Source organism: Macaca thibetana, chromosome 1, assembly GCF_024542745.1.
Source record: "Macaca thibetana thibetana isolate TM-01 chromosome 1, ASM2454274v1, whole genome shotgun sequence".
In the NCBI taxonomy this organism is placed as follows: Eukaryota; Metazoa; Chordata; class Mammalia; order Primates; family Cercopithecidae; genus Macaca; species Macaca thibetana.
Genome location: NC_065578.1, coordinates 195,274,418 through 195,296,385, shown reverse-complemented (window position 1 = coordinate 195,296,385; position 21,968 = coordinate 195,274,418). Strand labels below are relative to the sequence as shown.

General features: G+C 41.5%; 1 protein-coding gene across 7 annotated transcripts in view; it reads right to left on the bottom strand.

The window, feature by feature from the left end:
• The window catches only part of ADCY10 (adenylate cyclase 10), a 103,981-nt gene that overhangs the window by 65,079 nt on the left and 16,934 nt on the right, over window positions 1–21,968 (bottom strand). For 5 of the 7 annotated variants that reach the window (XM_050768171.1, XM_050768219.1, XM_050768187.1 and 2 more), the window contains 7 exons: window positions 20,723–20,928; window positions 17,881–17,977; window positions 16,653–16,741; window positions 6,622–6,813; window positions 3,711–3,829; window positions 3,334–3,410; window positions 1,664–1,853 (listed from right to left, as the gene is read on the bottom strand). In XM_050768171.1, the coding sequence (XP_050624128.1) occupies window positions 1,664–1,853; window positions 3,334–3,410; window positions 3,711–3,829; window positions 6,622–6,813; window positions 16,653–16,741; window positions 17,881–17,977; window positions 20,723–20,928 (970 nt within the window). Of the gene's footprint in view, window positions 1–1,663; window positions 1,854–3,333; window positions 3,411–3,710; window positions 3,830–6,621; window positions 6,814–16,652; window positions 16,742–17,880; window positions 17,978–20,722; window positions 20,929–21,968 lie in introns of those variants that run through there. The other 2 variants (XM_050768181.1, XM_050768209.1) reach the window with 2 other exon arrangements.

Sequence of the window (21,968 nt, the reverse complement as noted above, 5' to 3'; positions counted from 1 at the left end):
TCTCATTCTGGACTCAGCCTTGTGAATGCTTTCGTCAATGGACTGTCTGCAAACATAAGACAAGAAGAGGCTTGAAAAATGCTTTTGCATTGGGCCTGCTCTCTTGCTCCTCCAATATTGCCAGGACAAACATTACTGGATGGAAGATGAGACACATAGAACCTAATTGCCCTAATTACCCCAACTGAGGCTGCTAACTTGGCCGATAGCCTGTTGAACCCCAGGCATGTGAATAAGCCAAGACAAGATCAACCAAATCCAGCCAAGATCAACTGAACCCCACATTTGTGAGGAAAACAAATGTTTATTTTTGCACACCACTGAGGTTTTGTGATTGCCTGTAAGGTCACATTATTGTGACTGAATCTTGACTCCATTGCACACTATAGATATAGCCATAGACAAGTCATTTAACATCTCTGAGCCTCAGTTTTTGAATTTATAAAATGGAAATTATAATAGTTTCTATCTCATATGGTCAATATTAAGACTAAATTATATATTTTGAGGTAAAGTACCTGATGTTTAATAAGTACTCACTAAAAATTATTATTCATTCATGTATTCAAACTGCACTTTCTTGATGGCCTATGTACGTCAAGCACAGTGCTCAGCCTCAGGAATACTGAAGTGAATAATAAAGACACTTTGACCCAACTGCAGCCCTGGTTCTCTTATCTGACTCTTGAAGACCTTGATTCTAGCTTGCTAACAAAAAGAATAACAACTTTCTGCTTTCCGTGCTATTCATTTATTCATCATTATTGAGGACCTACTGTATATCAAGCACTGGGGATATAAGAATAAAGAAATAATTAGTATCTTCAAAGAGTTCACAGTGTAACAAGTGAAAAGTATAGCAAGTGAATAATTGTGATATAGGGTGAGGAGTGTTCTAATGGAGTCATATGCTATAGGAGGAGAAAAGGAAGAGGAAGGAGGAAGACAAAGGAGGAAAGAGCTTAACTGTCTAGCTGGGATGGGGAATTCATAGAGGAATGTCTATGAATCCCTCGAGCTGGGTTTCAAAAATTGACTGTGGTTTTCCCAATAAACCAGGAGTGGGTGGGTGCTGATGAGGACAATCTACTTAAACAACCCAGAGGAGGGGGCACAGGAGGAGATGAGTTTGGAAAGGCAGGTGGTACCCTGTATGTCATTGCAGAGATTTTGAACATCACCATGAAAATGACTAAAAGCCATCGAAGGATTTTAAGCTTCAAAGTGACACCCATAAATCGATGCTGAGCTTTTGGGGAATGTATGTCACTAAAGACTTAGAGGAGGAAAAATATCTTACACTCTTCTAACCCTATTCGGCATATGGTTGACATAATTAGTAAATATTTAATGGTTGGTGATTGGGCCCATTTGGGTGCAAATAGATACTCAAATGAGAGGATTTTTTCTTTGGTTTGTACAACTTTGAAGAATCACCCTCATATTCTCAGATCTGAGTAGAGAATGGGTTCTTCCACCATGCCATAGCGTCAGTCGGATGGAGGAAAGATTAAGGATTTTGAAGTCTAGGACTTGGTCTGGGGAAAGCATAGATTTCAACTTCTTGAATTGGCTCCAAATCTTAAACAGGTGATTGCTTTGCTATCATAATTCTCCGACTTCTTTACTAAAATATACTTCAAAATTAATGCTCCACACTCACACTTTCTCAGTACGGCCCAAATACTGATACAATGGTCCAGAATCTCCAACACCTTTCATAACTTTCTTTGGAAGCTCTTTAAAAAAGTAGGCTGGTAGGTTGCTGCCATTGTAGGTGACAGAGTCACAGGTCACAATTCCTGGGTAGTACATCATCATCCTGGCAGCTATGTTGACTTTTTGACCAATGACTATAACAAGAAAGATAAAGTCAAAGATCAGGGAAATAACAGCCATTGAACTGAATGTAATCTGAAACATACTGTCCCCAAATAGCATGTTTACCCTTTACTCCCTTTGTCGCTCATGAATGACATACAAGTCTAGCCTCAAGACCCATATTCAGCCAATGGCTGTTAACAAAATATCCAGGGAGTTAATCAGCCATTAGCAAAGTTTCTGCCTCACCTGGGAGGCCAAGAGAATCATCTGCTCAGGGATGGAAGGGCCTTGAGTATGGAGCAGGCTCTGTAAGTGGGATGGCCACAGCACTGAAGGCTCTCACAGAAGGTGTGAACTGGTCTTCTAATACAAGGTGGACAAACACAAGCTCGGGCCTGGGGTACTGATCCCCATATGAGACACAAAATCGTGTCTGTATGCTCCTATGAATAAACCTTCATTTGGCAATTTCTTGATTTAGTAAATGGGCTAGAAGAGGCGTGCATGGAGAATTGAAGCACAGGCTCTGAAGGCAGACTGTGCAGGGTTGAACACCAGCTCTACCTCTAACTATGTGCAAATTACTTGGGACAATTACTTTAAATAACTCCTCATGCCTCCATTCTCTAACCTATAAAATAGGGATGATAATAGTATCTATCTCAGAGGGTAGTTTATGAAGATTAATGAGTTAATACACGCTTATCACTTTGAACAGCGGCTGGCTGCTTGTAAGCCCTCAATTAATATTACTACAAGTGAGGTAGCAAATGTGTCACTTTAACATAAACTTGAATACTTCTGAACAAGATACTCTTTTTAAAAACTATTTATTGTGGAGAAATTTGGCCATAAAATAAAATAAAATTTAATGAATTTCCGTATACCCATCACCCCATCCCAATAAGCCATTAGCCCATCTCCAATCCTGCCCCATCCTCACCCCCATACACTCCCCACCCTGTGTACTTTTGAAGAAAATCTCAGGCATTGTATCATTTCAGACATAACTATCTTGATATTTTACATATATTCAGTATTTTAGACGCATTATTGCTGAAAATCTTAAACCCTGATAGGATGGAAGAGGGAAGTAATAGAGTCGTGAAATCTGGAGATAACATTTACTTACTACTACTCTCTTTTGAGAGTATCACTATTTTTCAGTAATATCAACATTCATAATTTTTAAGGAGTTCTAGCCTATTCCAGGAATTAAGAGAAGTAACTACTTATTGTTAACAGGAAGTTATTACAGGAGTCCCTCATTCCATCAACATATAGCCTCCCACTGCTCCCCTCCCATGACTACATATTTCTCATACTCATGCGGAGCCCCAGAAATGCACACTCTGCAAGCATTGAGAGCTCCATGGCTTGGCTCCATCTGGAAGACTTTCTGAGGACAGGGCCCATGTCTCACTCATTTTTGTGCTTCCTCCCACAAAGCCCAGTGGCAAGGTGCTGTGTTTGCGGAAAGAAAAGTGGAGATGAGCTGACTCAGCACACCTGTGTACTCGTGTCTCACAGTGTGTCCAACGATCCCACAGAAGACAATCCCACTGGCAACGCCGATGGATACAGTTCTGGTGCAGGCGAGACAAGATTTGTGGGGAAAGAGACAAAGATAATGAGCATAGAGAAAGTGGGAAGGGTGGGAAATAATGCCTGGGTTGGGAAAGGGTGGGAAAGGATTTTCTCTATCCGTTGGAATTAGTTTATGGCATTTCTACATGGCCCGGAGATGTGAGGGAGGAACAACAGTTTAAGACACAGGACTAAGTTCTTAATTAATTCTTCTTTCTTTCCTGTTCCCTGCATGCCCTCCCCTACGAATGCCTCAAAAGGGTCAGGGACCACTGGGTGGGACCAGGGTCAACACTCACTGGATTTTGTGGACTTGAGAGCAGAAGTCAAATATATCCATAGCACATTCCAGAGCATGAGTGAGCTCGTCAGGTACCTTTTCCCCAGGGAAGCCAAAGACACAGAGGAAAGAGCAGCCCTGTGAGGGAGAGAGACAGCAACCACAGCTGATGGACAGTGTGCTTTCAACTGACGGGCCAGAAGGCTCAACAGAGAGCCGGCGGCAATTTTCGGCTTCTGAATCAAATTTCATCATGATTTCTCTCACAGTATTTTATTTTTAGTACACTTCAATCACTTCTACTGCATCATCAACAGGAGGGCTTGAGCCCTGGAGAAGGGCTTGTTTTGCTCCAGATGTAGTGAATAGGGCTGAGCTATCTGTGTGCATGCTCCAGCTTACTCTCTCCTGTGGCCAAGGTCCATGCTGCAAGGTGCTCAGTTTAAGTCTATGAAGCAGCAGCACAGAGCAGTGGAAAAGGCACCAGCTGTGGAATCAGAAAGTCTCTGTTCTCAAGCCACTTCTCAACTGTGGAAACTTAGTAAGTCAATTACAATCTAGGAACTTCTGTTTATCTATCTGAAAATGGATATACTGTAGACCTGCTGAGATGCTTTTGCCTACTAAAAGAATTAATGTGTTATATATTCAAAAAGTCATCGTAAACTATAAAGTACCTTGCAGATACTGTTACTATTCTTAGGGATAAAGGCTTAGGCTGCGAGTAGGTTTTCTTATCATAAAGCTAACTGTTCCATGCAATGAGTCAATTCTAAAGCTTGGCATTTGTAGTATTAGTCACTTAAAAAATGACCTCAGTCAGGTGCTGTTGTCTGTAAGAAAAGGGCATTGTGAATAAAGGAAGATGGGTTGAAATTTTGAGTTTTTGACATGTTACATCCTGATAAAATGCAAAGAATGCTAAAATAACCTCAGTTTCTTCAACCCTGTCCAAAAGAATTTGATCAACTATTAGATCTTTAAAAGAACTGGGATCTGCCTTGACGTGAAGGGAGAAACCCTGCTTCTAGGTATGTGTAAAGAGGGCCACCCCTTTGGGGGAAGCAGGGAGCCCATTTTGCCAGCAAATTTATGTAGTGACCTGGCAAGAGCTTTTGATATCCCCAGCTCTCATTTATTGCGTGCTGACTCTAAGATAGGCATTACACCAAGTGCCTCACACATATTACATTATTTAAAACTTTCCACAATCATTTGAGGCAAATACTATCCCCATTCAAAGAGGAATAAACCAAGGCTCAGAGAATTTCAATGACTTGCTAAGTCTCACAGCTGGGAATCTTTGGAGCCACGTCTGCAAGACACGAAAGACTGTTCTCTTAGATTCTATACTCTTTTCTTATGATACCCATGAGTCAATATTGAAGAAGATACTGGAGGCACCAGGCTGGAAGTAATCCCTTTCCCAGAACTCCCATAGCACAGAGTTAGTTCGTCTCATATGGAATGCATGCTTCCTGCCTAGTTGTGTCAATGTGTGTGTTACTCATCTCTGCTGCCCAGCCCTAGTTTTTCATCTTCTATGAAATGCTCAGTAAATGCTTGTTGTATTAGTGAGTGAGTGGATGCAGGGCAGTAATTAAGTGCTCTGCTTTTAATACACAAAAGGAATTGAGATGGGAAATCAATTCTCACATATGCATCTGTGGTCCTTTGTTCATCACATCACTTTTCTCTGAATTGATTAAGAACAGAGTGAAGACCAGGCGCGGTGGCTCACGCCTGTAATCCCAGCACTTTGGGAGGCCGAGGCAAGTGGATCACTTGAGGTCAGGAATTCGAGACCCACCTGGCCAACATGGCGAAACCCTATCTCTATTAAAAATACAAAACTTAGCTGGTTGTGGTGGTGCATGCCTGTAATCCCAGCTACTTAGGAGACTGAGTCAAGAGAATCGCTTGAACCCGGGAGGCGGAGGTTGCAGTGAGCCGAGATTGCACCACTGCATTCCAGCCTGGGCAACAGAGCAAGACTCTATCTCAAAAAAAAAAAAAAAAAAACAGAGTGAAAACACCTGGGAGCAGAGGCAGTGCCCTCCCTACCATGGATGAAAATAAAGGGGGAACTGGAGGTGTTGACATGGCAAGTGGGCATTCTTGGAAACAAGTCTGGGGTGTGAAGGTTGCTAGACTCCTGACCCGAAACCCCTGGGTAATACATCATGCGCTGGGCTGGAGACTTACGTGTAGTGAGAGGTAGCCCAGCGTAGTGAGCTCAGACAGGGATGGCAGACTGCCTGGGTTTGAATCCCAGCCTCCCCCTTTACTAACTTGATGATCATGAGCAAAACGTAATCTCACCTTGTCCTGGCATCCTAATCTCTGTTTCAGCATCCTCATCTATATAATGAGGATAATGACAAGAGCATTTACCACTCAGAGTGGTCATGAGGATGAAATGAGTCAATACAGATCAGGTCCTGAGAACAGTGCCTGGCACAGAGTAAGTGCCATATCCACCATAGAATTTGTAATTATAAAGACTGGCCTTCTAGGTTAAATTTCTTTTTTTGTTTGGTTGAGACGGAATCTTACTATATAGCCCAGGCTGGAGTGCAGTGGCATGATCTCGGCTCACCACAACCTCCGCCTCTCAGGTTCAAGCCATTGTCCTGCCTCAGCCTCCTGAGTAGCTGAGATTATAGGCACTTGCCACCACACCTGGCTAATTTTTGTATTTTTAGTAGAGACAGGGTTTCACTATGTTGGCTAGGCTGATCTTGAACTCCTGATCTCAAGTGATTCGCCTGCCTTGGCCTCCCAAAGAGCTGGGATTACAGGCGTGAGCCACCACGCCCAGCCTCTAGGTTAAATTTCCCATGTCTATTCTCTCCGTCTCACCAATGTGCTTGTCCATGAATGCTAACCTCAAACTATTGGTAGGTTCCCATCCCATAGTTCACACTTACCTTGTCAAACATGAAGACTTTATTGATTTGGCCTTGGAAGATCTTCAGGACAGATGTGATGTGTATATAGGCATCCTGGATGGCTGGGCCTATCTCTTCTGCTTTGTCTTGGTCTTCAAACATCAGGTTCACAAACACAGTCGTCACTGGACGAAGCTCAGACAAATAGCCCTGAAGCTGTTTGTCATCAATCTGCAAAGTAGACAGCAGCTTTCTGTAGGTGTCCTTGGCAGTGGATCCCTCCCCCAACACTGCCCCCACCTCATACCTGAAATCATCTAGGGAATGTCTACCTCAGAATGTGTGAGGTAAAACGTGACAGAGCCAGCATGCCTGAAGTCGAGCAGATGGAAATAGAACCAAAATCCCTCTCTTCCAGTGGGGACTTATGCATGTGCTAATTTTTGGCCAGCAACCACTCCATTACCCCAACAGCTGGCTTCCTCATGCCAATATGAGCCATCGCAATAAGGGAAAGAACTACTGTTCTTTTTGGCTCTCTTAGTTTTTAAAAAAATTTAAAATTTTTTTAATTTTTATAGATCTATAGTAAATGTACATATTTATGTGTTACATGAGATATTTTGATACAGGCATGCAATGTGTGATAATCACATCAGGGTAAATGGATTATTCATCCCCTCAAGCATTTATTGTTTGTGTTACAAACAATCCAATTATACTCTTTTAGTTATTTTAAAAATGTATGGTTGTGTTAGTCCGTTCTCCCACTGCTATAAAGAACTACCTGAGACTAGGTAATTTACAAAGAAATGAGATTTAATTGACTCACAGTTCCCTGGGCTGTACAGGAAGCATGGCTGGGGAGGACTCAAACTTATAATACGGGGGAAGATGAAGGAGAAGCAGGCATGTCTTATATGGCCAGAGGAGAGCAGGGGGAAGTGCTACACACTTTTAAACAACCAGATCCCATGAGAACTCATTCACTATCATGGGAACAGCAAGGGTGTAATCTACCCCTATGATCCAATCACCTTCTACCAGTCCCCTCCACCAACATTGGGGATTATAATTCAACATGAGATTTGGGAGGGGATACAAATCCAAGTCATATCAATGATTATATTATTTTTTACTATAGTTACTCTGTTGTGCTAGCAAACACTAGGTCTTTCTCATTCTTTCTCATTTTTTGTACTCATTGACCATCCCCAATTCCTCCTCATCCCCCACTACCCTTCCCAGCCTTTGATAGCCATCCTTATATTCTCTATCCCCATGAGTTCAATGGTTTTATTTTTTATTTTTATTTTTATTTTTTTGAGACAGAGTCTCGCTCTGTTGCTCAGGCTGGAGTGCAGTGGCATGATCTCGGCTCACTGCCACCCCTGCCTCCTGGGTTCAAGTGATTCTCCTGCCTTAGCTTCCTGAGTAGCTGGGATTACAGGCACGTACCACCACACCCGGCTAATTTTTGTATTTTTAGTAGAGATGAGGTTTCACCATGTTGGTTAGGCTGGTCTCCAACTCCTGCCCTCATGATCTGCCCGCCTCGGCCTCCCAAAGTACTGGGATTACAGGCATGAGCCACCGTGCCCAGCCCAACAGTTTTAATTTTTAGCACCCACAAATAAGAGTGAACATGCGGTTTCTCTTTCTATACCTGGTTTATTTCACTTAACATATTGACTTCCAGTTCCATTCATGTTGTTGCAAATGACAGATCTCATTCTTTTTTATGACTGAATAGTACTTCGTTGTGTAAATGTACCACATTTTCTTTATCCATTTCTCTGTTGATGGACACTTAAGTTGCTTCCAAGTCTTGACTATTGTGAATAGCACCGCGGTAAACATGGGAGTGCAGATATCTCTTCAATATATTGATTTCTTTTGAGTATGTATCTAGGAGTAGAATTTCTAGATTGTATGGTAGCTCTATTTTTTAGCTTTTTGAGGACTTTCAAACTGTTCTCCATAGTGGTTGTGCTAATTTACATTCTCATTAACAGCGTACAAGGATTCCCTTTTTTTCGCATCCTGTCCAGCATTTGTTATTGCCTGTCTTTTGGATAAAAGTCATTTTAACTGGGATGAGATGATAATCTTATTGTAGCTTTGATTTTCATTTATCTGATGATCAATGATGTTGAGTACCTTTTCACATACTTGTTTGCCATTTGTATGTCTTCTTTGAGAAATGTCTATGTAGTTTTTTTTTTTTTTTTTTTTTTTGAGACGTAGTCTCACTCTGTTGCCCGGGCTGGAGTGCAGTGGCACATCTCAGCTCACTGCAACCTCCACCTCCCAGGTTCAAGCAATACTCTTGCCTCAGCCTCCTGAGCAGCTGGGATTACAGGCACCCGCCACTACACCCAAGTACTTTTTTGTATTTTTAGTAGAGATAGGGTTTCACCATGTTGGCTAGGCTGGTCTTGAACTCCTGATCTCATGATTTGCCCGCCTCAGCCTCCCAAAGTGCTGGGATTACAGGTGTGAACCACTGTGCCTGGCCTTATTCAGATCTTTTACCCATTTTTTAAATTGGATTATTAGACTTTTTTCTAAGGAGCTGTTAGAGCTCCTTATATATTCTGGAGATTAATTCCTTGTCATATGGGTAGTTTGCAAATACTTTCTTCCATTTCTTCACTTTGTTGACAGTTTCTTTTGCTGTGCAGAAACTTTTAAAGCTTGATGTTAAAATCAATGTGCAAAAACCACAAGCATTCCTGTACACCAATAACAGACAGAGAGTCAAATCATGAGTGAACTCCCATTCACAATTGCTTCAAAGAGAATAAAATACCTAGGAATCCAACTTAAGGGATGTGAAGGACCTCTTCAAGGAGAACTACAAACCACTGCTCAATGAAATAAAAGAGGACACAAACAAATGGAAGAATATTCCATGCTCATGGAGAGAAAGAATCAATATCATGAAAATGGCCATACAGCCCAAGGTAATTTATAGATTCAATGCCATCCCCATCAAGCACCAATGACTTTCTTTACAGAATTGGAAAAAACTACTTTAAAGTTCATATGGAACCAAAAAAGAGCCCGCATTGCCAAGACAATCCTAAGTCAAAAGAACAAAGCTGGAGGCATCACGCTACCCGACTTCAAACTATACTACAAGGCTACAGTAACCAAAACAGCATGATACTGGTACCAAAACAGAGATATAGACCAATGGAACAGAACAGAGCCCTCAGAAATAATACCACACATCTACAACCATCTGATCTTTGACAAACCTGACAAAAACAAGAAATGGGGAAAAGATTCCCTATTTAATAAATGGTACTGGGAAAAGTGGCTAGCCATATGTAGAAAGCTGAAACTGGATCCCTTCCTTACACCTTATACAAAAATTAATTCAAGATGGATTAAAGACTTAAATGTTAGACCTAAAACCATAAAAACCCTAGAAGAAAATCTAGGCAATACCACTCAGGATGTAGGCATGGGCAAGGACTTCTTGACTAAAACACCAAAAGCGATGGCAACAAAAGCCCAAATAGACAAATGGGATCTAATTAAACTAAAGTGCTTCTGCACAGCAAAAGAAACTACCATCAGAGTGAACAGGCAACCTACAGAATGGGAGAAAATTTTTATAATCTACCCATCTGACAAAGGGCTAATATCCAGAATCTACAAAGAACTTAAACACATTTACAAGAAAAAAATTAAACAGCCCCATCAAAAAGTGGGCAAAGGATATGAACAGATTTCTCAAAAGAAGACATTTATGCAGCCAACAGACACATGAAAAAATGCTCATCATCACTGGCCATCAGAGAAATGCAAATCAAAACCACAATGAGACATCATCTCATACCAGTTAGAATGGCAATCATTAAAAAGTCAGGAAATAACAGGTGCTGGAGAGGATGTGGAGAAATAGGAACACTTTTACACTGTTGGTGGGACTGTAAACTAGTTCACCCATTGTGGAAGACAGTGTGGTGATTCCTCAAGGATCTAGAACTAGAAATACCATTTGACCCAGCCATCCCATTACTGGGTATATACCCAAAGGATTATAAATCATGCTGCTATAAAGACACATGCACGTGTATGTTTATTGCAGTACTATTCACAATAGCAAAGACTTGGAACCAACCCGAATGTCCATCAGTGATAGACTGAATTAAGAAAATGTGACACATACACACCATAGAATACTATGCAGCCATAAAAAGGGATGAGTTCATGTCTTTGGAGGGACACAGATGAAGCTGGAAACATCATTCTGAGCAAACTATCGCAAGGACAGAAAACCAAATGCCACATGTTCTCACTCATAGGTGGGAATTGAACAATGAGAACGCTTGGATGCAGGGTGGGGGACATCACACACTGGGGCCTGTCGTGGAGTGGGGGGAGGGGGAGGGATAGCATTAGGAGATATACCTAATGTAAATGATGAGTTAATGAGTGCAGGACACCAACGTGGCACATGTATACATATGTAACAAACCTGCACGTTGTGCACATGTACCCTAGAACTTAAAGTATAATTTTAAAAAATACAAAAATAAAAGATTAAAAAAAGCTCATAAATGAAACTAAGTTTTTATCTGATAAAATAATTCTAAAAAAAAAAAACTTGATGTTATCCTATCTGTCCATTTTTGCTTTGGTTGCCTGTGTTTGTGGGGTATTACTCAAGAAATCTTTGCCCACTCCAATGTCCTTGAGAGTTTCTCCAATATTTTCTTGTAGTAGTTTCATAGTTTGAGGTCTCAAAGTCTTTAATCCATTTTGACTTGATTTTTGTATATAGTGAGAGATAGGAGTCTAGTTTCATTCATCTGCATATGGATATCCAGTTTTTCCCAGCACAATTTATTGAAGGGATTGTCTTTTCCTTAATGTATATTCTTGGCTCTTTTGTCAAAAATTAGTTCACTGTAGATGTATGAATTTATTTCTGGGTTCGCTGTTCTGTTCCACTCCTCTACGTGTCTGTTTTTATGCCAGTACTATGCTGTTTGGGTTGCTATAGCTCTGTGGTATAGTTTGAAGTCAGGTAATATGATTCCTCCTGATTTATTCTTTTTGCTTAGGATAGCTTTAGCTACTCTGAGTCTTTTGCGGCTCCATGTAAATTTGAGAATTTTTTTCTATTTCTGTGAAGAATGTCATTGGTATTTTGATAGGTATTGCATTGAATCTGTAGATTGCTTTGGTTAGTACGAATATTCTTCCAATCTATGAACATGGAATATCTTTCATTTTTTTTTGTGGACTCTTCAATTTCTTGCGTCAACATTTTATAGTTTTCATGGTAGAGATCTTTCACTTCTTTGGTTAATTACTAGGTACTTTATTTTATTTTAAGCTATTGTTAACAGGATTACTTTCTTGATTTCTTTTTCAGATTGTTCACTGTTAGCATATAGAAATGCTGATTTTTGTATGATGATTTTGTATACTGTGACTTTGTTGAATTTGTTTATCAGTTCTAATGGTTTTTTGGTGGAGTCTTTAGGTTTTTCCAAATATAATAAGATAATCTGAAAACAAGGATAATTTGACTTTTTCCTTTCCAATTTGTATGCCATTTCTTTCTTTCTCTTGTCTGATTACATAGGACTTCCAGTATTATGTTGAAAAACAGTGGTAAAGTGGGCATCCTTGTGTTCCAGATCTTAGAGGAAAGGCTTTCAGTTTCTCCCTATTCAGCATGATACTAGCGGTTGGTCTATTGTATATGGCTTTTCTTATGTTGAGGTATGTTCCTTCTATACACAGTTTTTTGGGAATTTTTATCATGAAGGGATGTTGAATTTTATCAACTGCTTTTTCAGCATCAACTGAAATGATAATATGGTTTTTGTCCTTCATTCTGTAGATAAGACATATCACAGTGTTTGATTTGCATATGTTCAACCACCCTTGCATCCCTGGGATAAAATCCCACTTGATCATGATGGATGATCTTTTTAATCCAGTTTGCTAATATTTTGTTGAGGATTTTTACATCAACATTCATCAGAGATACTGGCCTGTAGCTTTCTTTTTTTGATGTACTTTTGTCTGGTTTTGGTATCAGGTAATACTGGCCTCGTAGAATGAGTTTGGAAATATTCCCTTCTCTTCTATTTTTCAGAGTAGTTTGAGTACGGTTGGTATTAGTTCTTCTTTAAGTGTTTGGTAGAATTCAGCAGTGAAGACTTCGAGTCCCAGGCTTTTCTTTGCTGGGAGACTTTTTATTATGGCTTCGATCTTGTTACGTGTTGTTCATCTGTTCAGGTTTTAGATTTCTTCAGGGTCCAATCTTGGTAGGATGCATGTGTATAGGAGTTTATCCATTTCTTCCAGATTTTCCAATTTATTGGCATATAGCTGCTCATAGTAGCCACGAATGATCCTTTGAATTTCTGTGGTATCAGTTATAATGTCTCCTCTTTCATTTCTGATTTTATTTATTTGGGTCTTTTCTCTTGTTTTCTTAGTTAGCATGGCTGAAAGTTTCTAAATTCCTTCTCTGTGTTATGTTGAATTTCTTTGAGTTCCTCAAACAGCTTTTTTGAATTACCTGTCTGAAAGGTCACATGTCTCTGTTTCTCTATCCTGGTGCCTTATTTAGTTCCTTTGTGAGGTCATGTTTTCCTGGATGGTTTTGATACTTGTGGAAGTTCGTCAGTGTCTGGACATTGAAGAGTTAGGTATTTATTGTAGTCTTTGACATTTAGCCTTGTTTGTACCTGTCCTCCTTGGGAAGGCTTTCCATATATTCAAAAAAACTTGGGTGTTGTGATCTAAGCCATATCTGCATTACAGAGCACCCCAAGTGCAGTAATGCTATAGTTCTTGCAGACTCATAGAGGTACCACCTTTGTGGTCTTAAATAAGATCCAGAAGGATTCTCTGGATTACCAGGCAGAGACTTTTGTTCTCTTCCCTTACTTTCTCCCAAACAAACAGAGTCTCTATTTCTCTGTGCTGAGCTGCTTGGAGCTGGGGGTGGAGTCACACAAGTACCCTTGTGGCTACCATCACTGAGACTGCACTGGGCCAGACCTGAAGCCAGCACAGCACTGGATATTGCCCAAGGCCCACTGTGACTACTACCAGGCTACCACCTATTTTTGTTCAAGGCCCTAGTGCTCTACAATCAGCAGGTGGCAAAGGCAGCCAGGCACGTGTCCTTTCCCTTCAGGGTGACGAGTTCTCTCAGGCCCCATACAGGTCCACAGATGCCATCTGCTAGTTTGGCTCTCTTATTTTTATAGTTAGGAATAAGAATAGCATGCTATGTAATTCAACCTTCTATTTTTATTAGGTTTTTTCTGGAATGTTTTCACATTCTATCCTACACTATGTTCAAACAAACTGAAATCAGTATCATTATCACCATTTTACTGATTAGATAACTGATGTATGGAGAAGTAACACAACTTTCCCAAGGTCACATAAGGACACAATACACTAGAACCCAAATCTCCAGACTCCTCATCCAACATTTATTTATTTATTTTTATATTTACGTATTTATTTATTTTTGAGACAGAGTCTTGCTCTGTCACCCAGGCTGGAGTGCAGTGGCACAACATCGGCTCATTGCAACTTCTGCCTCCTGGGTTCAAGCGATTCTCCTGTCTCAGCCTCCTGAGTAGCTGAGATTACAAGTGTGCGCCACCACGACTGGTTAATTTTTGTATTTTTAGTAGAGTCAGGGTTTCACCATGTTGGTCAGGTTGGTCTTGAATTCCTGACCTTGTGATTCGCCACCTCGGCCTCCCAAAGTGCTGGGATTACAGGCATGAGCCATCGCACCTGGCTCATCCAACATTTAATCTGCCACACACTTCTGCCTCTCTGCGGTGGTATATTTCATTTCTTCTCTCCAACACAACAGGCACAGGAAAAGAAAGGAGAATGTTCCCAAATTATCCCTGCCAATCATCACTCCTGAATTTTGTTAATTAAGTACATAGCAAACCAATGGGGGAAAATCACTGCACTTTCTCCTCGAAATAGCACGGAAGTGTCAGATTCTCCAACGACAATGTGAAGCACATTTTCTAGATTAAAGAAGAATTGGTATAGGGAATAATGCAGCCATGCTTCCTAACTGCCTAGAAGGTCCTGGTTTCATGTAATTTTATTCTTTTTATAAAAGGGATTTAATAATTTCTAATTAACCAATGTGCTGATTTCCTTCCTTCTTTCTTTCTTTCTTTAGAGAAGGGTCTCACTCTGTCCCGAAGGCTGGAGTGCAGTGGCGCCATCTCGGCTCACTGCAACCTCCATCTCCTTGTTCAAGTGATCCTCTCACCTCAGCCTCCTGAGTAGCTGAGGCTACAGGCACATGCCACCACACCCAACTAATTTTTATATTTTTGTAGAGATGGGGTTTTGCCATGTTGTCAAGGCTGGTCTTGAACTCCTAGGCTCAAGTGATCCACCTGTCTGGGCCTCCCAAAGTGCTGGGATTACAGGCATGAGTCTGGCCTTGATTTTTCAAATAAAATCATTCACAAGTAAATAAAAAACTTCTGTCAGACTATGTATTCTGAGTTTTGGCTTGGAAAAGAGGACTACAGTATCTTTAAGCACTTCTCTTCTTTGGGTGCAGGGGCTGGTTTTGGGAAAGTTGTAAAAGGTTGTCTTTGGTCTTGTTTTCAACCCTCTTAGCTGTACCTCTTCACCAGGTAAACATTTTTCCTACCTGGAATTTTCCCAGTGACTCACAGAGTCCATCTTATATTCCATTGCTAAAGACCTTGTTTTCAGCTGGTTGCAATTAAAGAAGCATAATGTATTATAGCTCTTGAGAATGGCTAGGGGAGAATGGGGTGACTTTTTTAAGCTTCGAAAGCCATAAAGAATCAAGCAATTGCAGGCACTAGGGGTAATGTTTTTACAGTGGGCTGAAGTGGCAGGGTGCATTCTGATACCTCTCCAATTCACTTACGAAGGCAGCTACCCACTGGACAGGACTTTGTTACAAAGATTTCCTCCAGGACACAACAGCATTTTGATGGGACTAAGTATCAAAGCAGGCATATATTAGGAGGGTGGATAGCCTGTCAAAAATTGTAGAATTCAGACAGACCAGGGTTCAAATCCTAGCTATATCTTTTACTTGACAACCTCAGGAAAGGTTGTAGTGTTCTCTGGGTCTCAGTTTTCTTATACATATAAAATGGGGATAAAAATATCTACCAAGGACTGTAAAGAATAAATACATGAACTAGCAGAGTGACTGGCATATGGTGAGCGGTCAGAGACAGTTATTATTCACATGGATTAATAAATTTGAGAGAATCAAGATTAAGAGAATAAAAAGAGAAAACACTGGAGGGTGGAGGTAGCTCAGAGTATACTTATTACCTGCATTGTTAAATCTCAAAACTTAAGATCTAATGCAAATGACTTGGAGAAATAGTGTGCCAATGTTCATCCACTTGAAGTCTTTCTGCAATGTGGCATACAGAAAGGGTGCCCACATGTTCTTATATGCTTGCAACAGCTCCCATTTGCCCAATTATATAAGCAACGCAGTCTTATTTTATGCCTGTTGTCAGATTATAATTGTGAATAATGCCCTCTTTTAAAGTACTGAGATTTGAACAATGAATTTCACAGTCACCTACACATAGAGAATGTCTTTTTAGGCTCAGCGTGGTGGCTTATGCCTGTAATCCCAGCACTGTGGGAGGGTGAGGCGGGCAGATCGCTTCAGGTCAGGAGTTTGAGACCAGTCGGGCCAACATGGTGAAACTCCATCTCCACTAAAAATACAAAAAGTTAGCTGGGTGTGGTGGCACATGTGGGAGGCTGAGGCGGGGGAATTACTTGAACCCGGGAGGTGGAGGTTGCAGTGAGCTGAGATCATGCCGCTGCACTTCAGCCTGGGTGACAGAGTGAGACTCTGTCTCAAAAAAAAAAAAAAAAAAAGAAAGAAAAAAAAAGGAAGTCTTTTTATTTTAATGGAACATTTTACTATTTACTAGTAGCTGCTGGGTTTTTTACTTAAATCTTAAAACTCCAGCTGTCCAGATCCCTGACATCCCCAAAGCCTATAAATTCAATTATGAAAATACCTGCTTCAAAATGCTTTCCATCACATACTTTTGTAGGGACATCTCCAGTTCAGGATCAGGCTTCAGCGTGCACGCAAGCCTCAGGAGGTCTAAGAAGGCAGAAGGAGGGCGCAGGCTCAGAGAGGGAAGTTTGGCTCTGCAGTGCTAGCCAGAGGAGTCTCCCAGTCCCTATTCTCTTGGGCATTGGGCCGTCCTGTCTTTACAGTTGTCAGGAGACTCTGGGACACCTAGGGGCCGGGTATGGTGGCTCACGCCTGTAATCCCAGCACTTTGGGAGGCCGAAGAGGGTGGACCACGAGGTCAGGAGATTGAGATCATCCTGGCTAACACGGGGAAACCCTGTCTCTACTAAAAATACAAAAAATGAGCCAGGCGTGGTGGCGGGGGCCTGTAGTCCCAGCTACTCGGGAGGCTGAGGCAGGAGAATGACGTGAACCCGGGAGGCGGAGCTTGCAGTGAGCCAAGATTGTGCCACTGCACTCCAGCCTGGGCGACAGAGTGTGACTCCGTCTCAGAAAAAAAAAAAGAAATTGGAAGGAAACTAAGCAAAGATTACTGAAAATAGGTGATTTGAGAAGTAAAGGCAAAACTGGAAAAGAATAATACTCTTGAACCCAAGGAAAAAGGAGAAGGTAGTGTCCAAGAAGAGTGTAAGCTACAGTCAACCACCTAGGATGAGGCCTGAGAAGAGGTCACCTGGTTTGGCAAATTAATGGTCCTTGGTGGCCTTGACATAAACAGTCTCAGTAGACAGCAGAGGACCAGGGCAGAAGATAGATGGCAGCGGTGCAAGATTGAAGAGCAGGTGAGCATAGACATCAAGGTGATTGCAATCAATATTTATTGGATGAATAAATAAAGAAGGGGATACGAGAACAGGTATAAATACATTTACAGATTACTTTTCTGAGAAGTTTATTGGTGAAGGTTAGGAGGGGAAAGCAGCACACAAAGAAGCTTTACTTTTTCTTTTATCCTAGGGGATACTTATTAATGTTTGATGGATGAGGGAAAGGAGTCAGTGCCTAGGGAGAGGTGGAGGGTATGGGGAGTGTCATACTTAGAACTGCTGTCCCAGAGAATGAGAAGTAGGTACCCTTTGTGTGCTGATAAGGACCAGGAGCTGTGTTGAGGAGCTCACCCACTAGTAATGAAGCTATTAGCATTGGTATAAGACCCTACTGACCACTGGTAGAGGCGAAGGCGTTTTTCCATGGTGGGTACTTACTTTTGTGCTTACCAGAAGGATAATAATTCATGAAGGTCATACACTTTGTGAAAAATTCATCAAAATTAAAAGAAGAGGGTGGTTTTAAGAAGTTAACCTAAATAAAAGAAAATGAGAAGTTTTCAGTTATTCTGAGAACCGTTTAATCCTTCGGAGTATAATTTCTCTGCAGAAAGTCAGAGAGTATGCTTTTGACTGCACAGTGATTGGCACACTTAAAACACCAAAAATCTTTTGTAAAATTGAAATTTTAAATTAAAAATTTAAAAAGTCTTTCCAATTACAGTATTCACTCAGATCTCAATGTTTGGTATATGCACAGAGAGGGTCATTCCAAGGGGGACTAATCTTATACTTTTCCACCCTTAGAACTTTTTCCTGCCTTTTTTCTTTCATAACATTTTAATTCAAATAAAACCTGGTTAAACTGCACACCATTTCTTTCTCATAAGTGTTAAAGGACGGGGGCTGATGGCCAAAAAGAAATTAGGAGCATCACCAGTCATAAGACATCAAGATCATGAGACGCATGTGATGACACACTGAGAATGGCATGACCTCACTTTTGTGGTATTCTTGCAAAAAAAAAAAAAAAAAAAAAAAAAAAGCATAAACTTAGTCCAATAAAGAGAAAACATCAGGCCTGTAATTCCAGCATTTTGGGAGGCTGAGGTGGGCAGATTGCTTGAGCTCAGGAGTTTGAGACCAGCCTGGGTAACAATGGTGAAATCCTGTCTCTACCAAAAATACAAAAAAAAAAAAATTAGCCTGGCGTAGTGGCACAGTTCTGTGGTCCCAGTTACTCAGGAAGCTGTGGTGGGAGAATTGCTTGGGACTGGGAGTTAGAGGTCACAGTGAGCTGAGATCATGCCGCTGCACTCCCCGCTGGGTGACAGACTCCACCTCAAAAAAAAAAAAAAAATATATATATATATATATATAGAGAGAGAGAGAGAGAAAGAGAGACAGAGAGAGAGAGAGAGAGAGAAAGAGAGACAGAGAGAGAGAGAGAAAGAGAAAACATCAGGCAAAACTAAACAGAGAGATGTTTGACAAAATAACTGACAACTCTCAAGTGTCAAGGTCATAAAAGACAAGGAAAGACTGAAGTGCTATTACAGACTGCAGGAGACTAAGCAAAAATAACAAAATGTAATGTGAGATCATGCATACAGTCCTGGAACATTCCACTAACGACCACAGTGGGAAAACTGGTGACATTCAAATAAGGTCTTTAGTGAGTAGTATTGTACCAATGTTAATTTCCTGGTTTTGACTATTGCACTCTTGTTATGAAAGATGTTAACATTAGGGGAAGGTAGGTGAGCGGTATATGGAAACTCTATTATTTTTTCAACTTTTCTGTAAGTCTAACATGAATTCAAAGTTAAAACAATTTTTAAAGGTTATAAAGAATGATTGAAGAGAGGCTGGGCACGGTGGCTCACACCTATAATCCCAGCACTTTGGGAGGCTGAGGCGGGTGGATCACAAAGTCAGGAGTTCAAGACCAGCCTGGCCAAGATGGTGAAACCCCGTCTCTACTAAAAATACAAAAAATTAGCTGGGCATGGTAGCAGGCATCTGTAATCCCAGCTACTCAGGAGGCTGAGGTAGGGAATTGCTTGAACACGGGAGGCGGAGGTTGCAGTGAACCGAGATCGCGCCATTGCACTCCAGCCTGGGCAACAGAGCGAGACTCTGTCTAAAAAAAAAAAAAAAAAAAGAATGATTGAAGAGGATGGGAATGGGCTATTGCTATGAGCCAGCTACGCCATGCAGGCTGGGTATGTCTTGCTGGAAGAGTGAGGAGGGGGTGGTGGTGGTGAGGGTTGTAGGCTGATGCATGAGTGTGGGAGTGCCTCCCATCTTGGCCAGCATCTGCACAGATTCTTTGTCTTTTCTTTCTTTCTGCCGTGTAGTCCCGTTCCTTTGGTTCATCTAGCAGCACATCTTTCTTCCACTTTCTTTTTTTTTTTTTTGAGACGGAGTCTCACTCTGTCACCCAGGCTGGAGTGCAGTGGCCAGATCTCAGCTCACTGCAAGCTTCGCTTCCCGGTTTTACGCCATTCTCCTGCCTCAGCCTCCCGAGTAGCTGCGACTACAGGTACCCGCCACCTCATCCGGCTAGTTTTTTGTATTTTTTAGTAGAGACGGGGTTTCACTGTGTTAGCCAGGATGGTCTCGATCTCCTGACCTCGTGATCCGCCCGTCTCGGCCTCCCAAAGTGCTGGGATTACAGGCTTGAGCCACCGCGCCTGGCCTTTCTTCCACTTTCATACCCTCAAAGCACAGCTTTTCTAATTGGCCATATCCCAGGGACAGTTCTGCTTATAGTCAATCTGCAACTTAACCACAATGTTTTCTACTAGGCAGAGCCACAGGAAAAGTCTCGCTTCTATCACTGAACTTCGCCACACTTGCTCAACTCCAATCTTTACCCTCAGTGATCCCTCACCCTGGGTTAGGAGGGTGTTGGGTAAAGAAAGTGAGGATCAATGACAGCCTTTAAAACTATTCCCCTCTGCTCCCGGGTGAACTGGCAGACCCTTCTGGTTCCTTAAGCTAGGTCACTAGCCCCTCAAAAGGCCTCAATCCCCAAATTCCATATCCTCAGTTACCCACAAAGAAGCCTAATCATTTCCTCCTCAAGCTAACCAGCCTTGGCTCCTCCCAGAGGAGCTGCCCCGGACTAAAGCGTCCTTAGCCTAACCCAGACTGACGCCATCCCAATCTCCAACCCAGGAGCTTTATGAAACCAGCGTGCCCAGGGACTGTTCTGGCAGGGTGCCTCTGTTACAGGCTGGCAGAACTTTTCTGCCAGTAGCGGCATCACACCCACCTTAACCGCTCTCTGATCTGGAATGCTCTCAATTTCAATCATGCTCCGGTCACAAAGCTGCCAGCAGTTTGGTGACAGAATAACATCATTCATCTGAGCCATGTTCTGTGCAAGACGCACATCGTCCACTGCCTGACCAATCACCAGAAAGTGGCTGTGTGTTTCATCTCCAAAGACCAACATGCTGATGTGGCCAGCAGCCAGTCCTGGCAAGAAGGCAAGGAATAGGTTTGCACAAGAAGTTCTGGATTATTTCCCAGCAGCACAGGTTCTTGGAAAAATCTTAATCTTTGTGGGACTATACTATCTCAGAGCAAAATCTCGCTTCTAAAACTTTACATAGGAATTATGGCATACCTCTTTTGGGCTCGGGCCTTCCAAAACTCCCCTTCTTCCAAAGCTAGAAAGTTCTACCACCAATTTTTGCCTGTCTGTAACATTTTTCTCCCTACACGGTCCTACCAGTCCCCAAAGGTATTTTTACCTTTTCTTCAATTATGTATACTTAAGGGCAACAGGGAATACTTTTAATAATTCTTATTTTGGGATAATTTGCATTTTAGCAGAGATTGAAGCTGTAACTAAAAATAATCCCTTAGGGTCGAATTTTAGACAACAGAGGGTGGGGAAAAGAAGTACGCATTTGACAGTTACACATCCCATCCCAACAACAGTTTCTCTCATTGTTTTTAAGTTGGTAAATGAAAGTTTTGGTACCCGAGTGACAGAAGACGTCTAACTGTATAACACGACACGTACACAAAATATATGTATAAATGAACTATAAGTGACACACATTTCTTTTAAGTGACTGTAATACAATCAAAGTTTATTTTTTATCTTCGCTCTCTGCTGTACTGATTTGTCAAGGCTGATTTCCCCCTGATACTACATACAGTTTGTTTTCTATCTGAAACACACTGATGTTTGGACTTACTCTAAAAAAAGGTACTGGGACCCACCTCTCTAACAGCCAATCAGCATGCAAGAGGGGGCTGGGTTCCCATCCTTCTCAAGAAGGATAACACATTAGACTCCTTGGGTGCTAACTTAGAAAAAATATTCAGTATTATATAACTTTGATTTTTTTTTCCAACAAAATATTTAACTTCTTTGGATTTTTTTTTTTTTTTTTTGAGATGGAGTTTCACGCTTGTAGCCCAGGCTGGAGTGCAATGGCGCCATCTTGGCTCACTGCAACCTCTGCCTCGTGGATTCAAGTGATCCTCCTGCCTCAGCCTCCCGA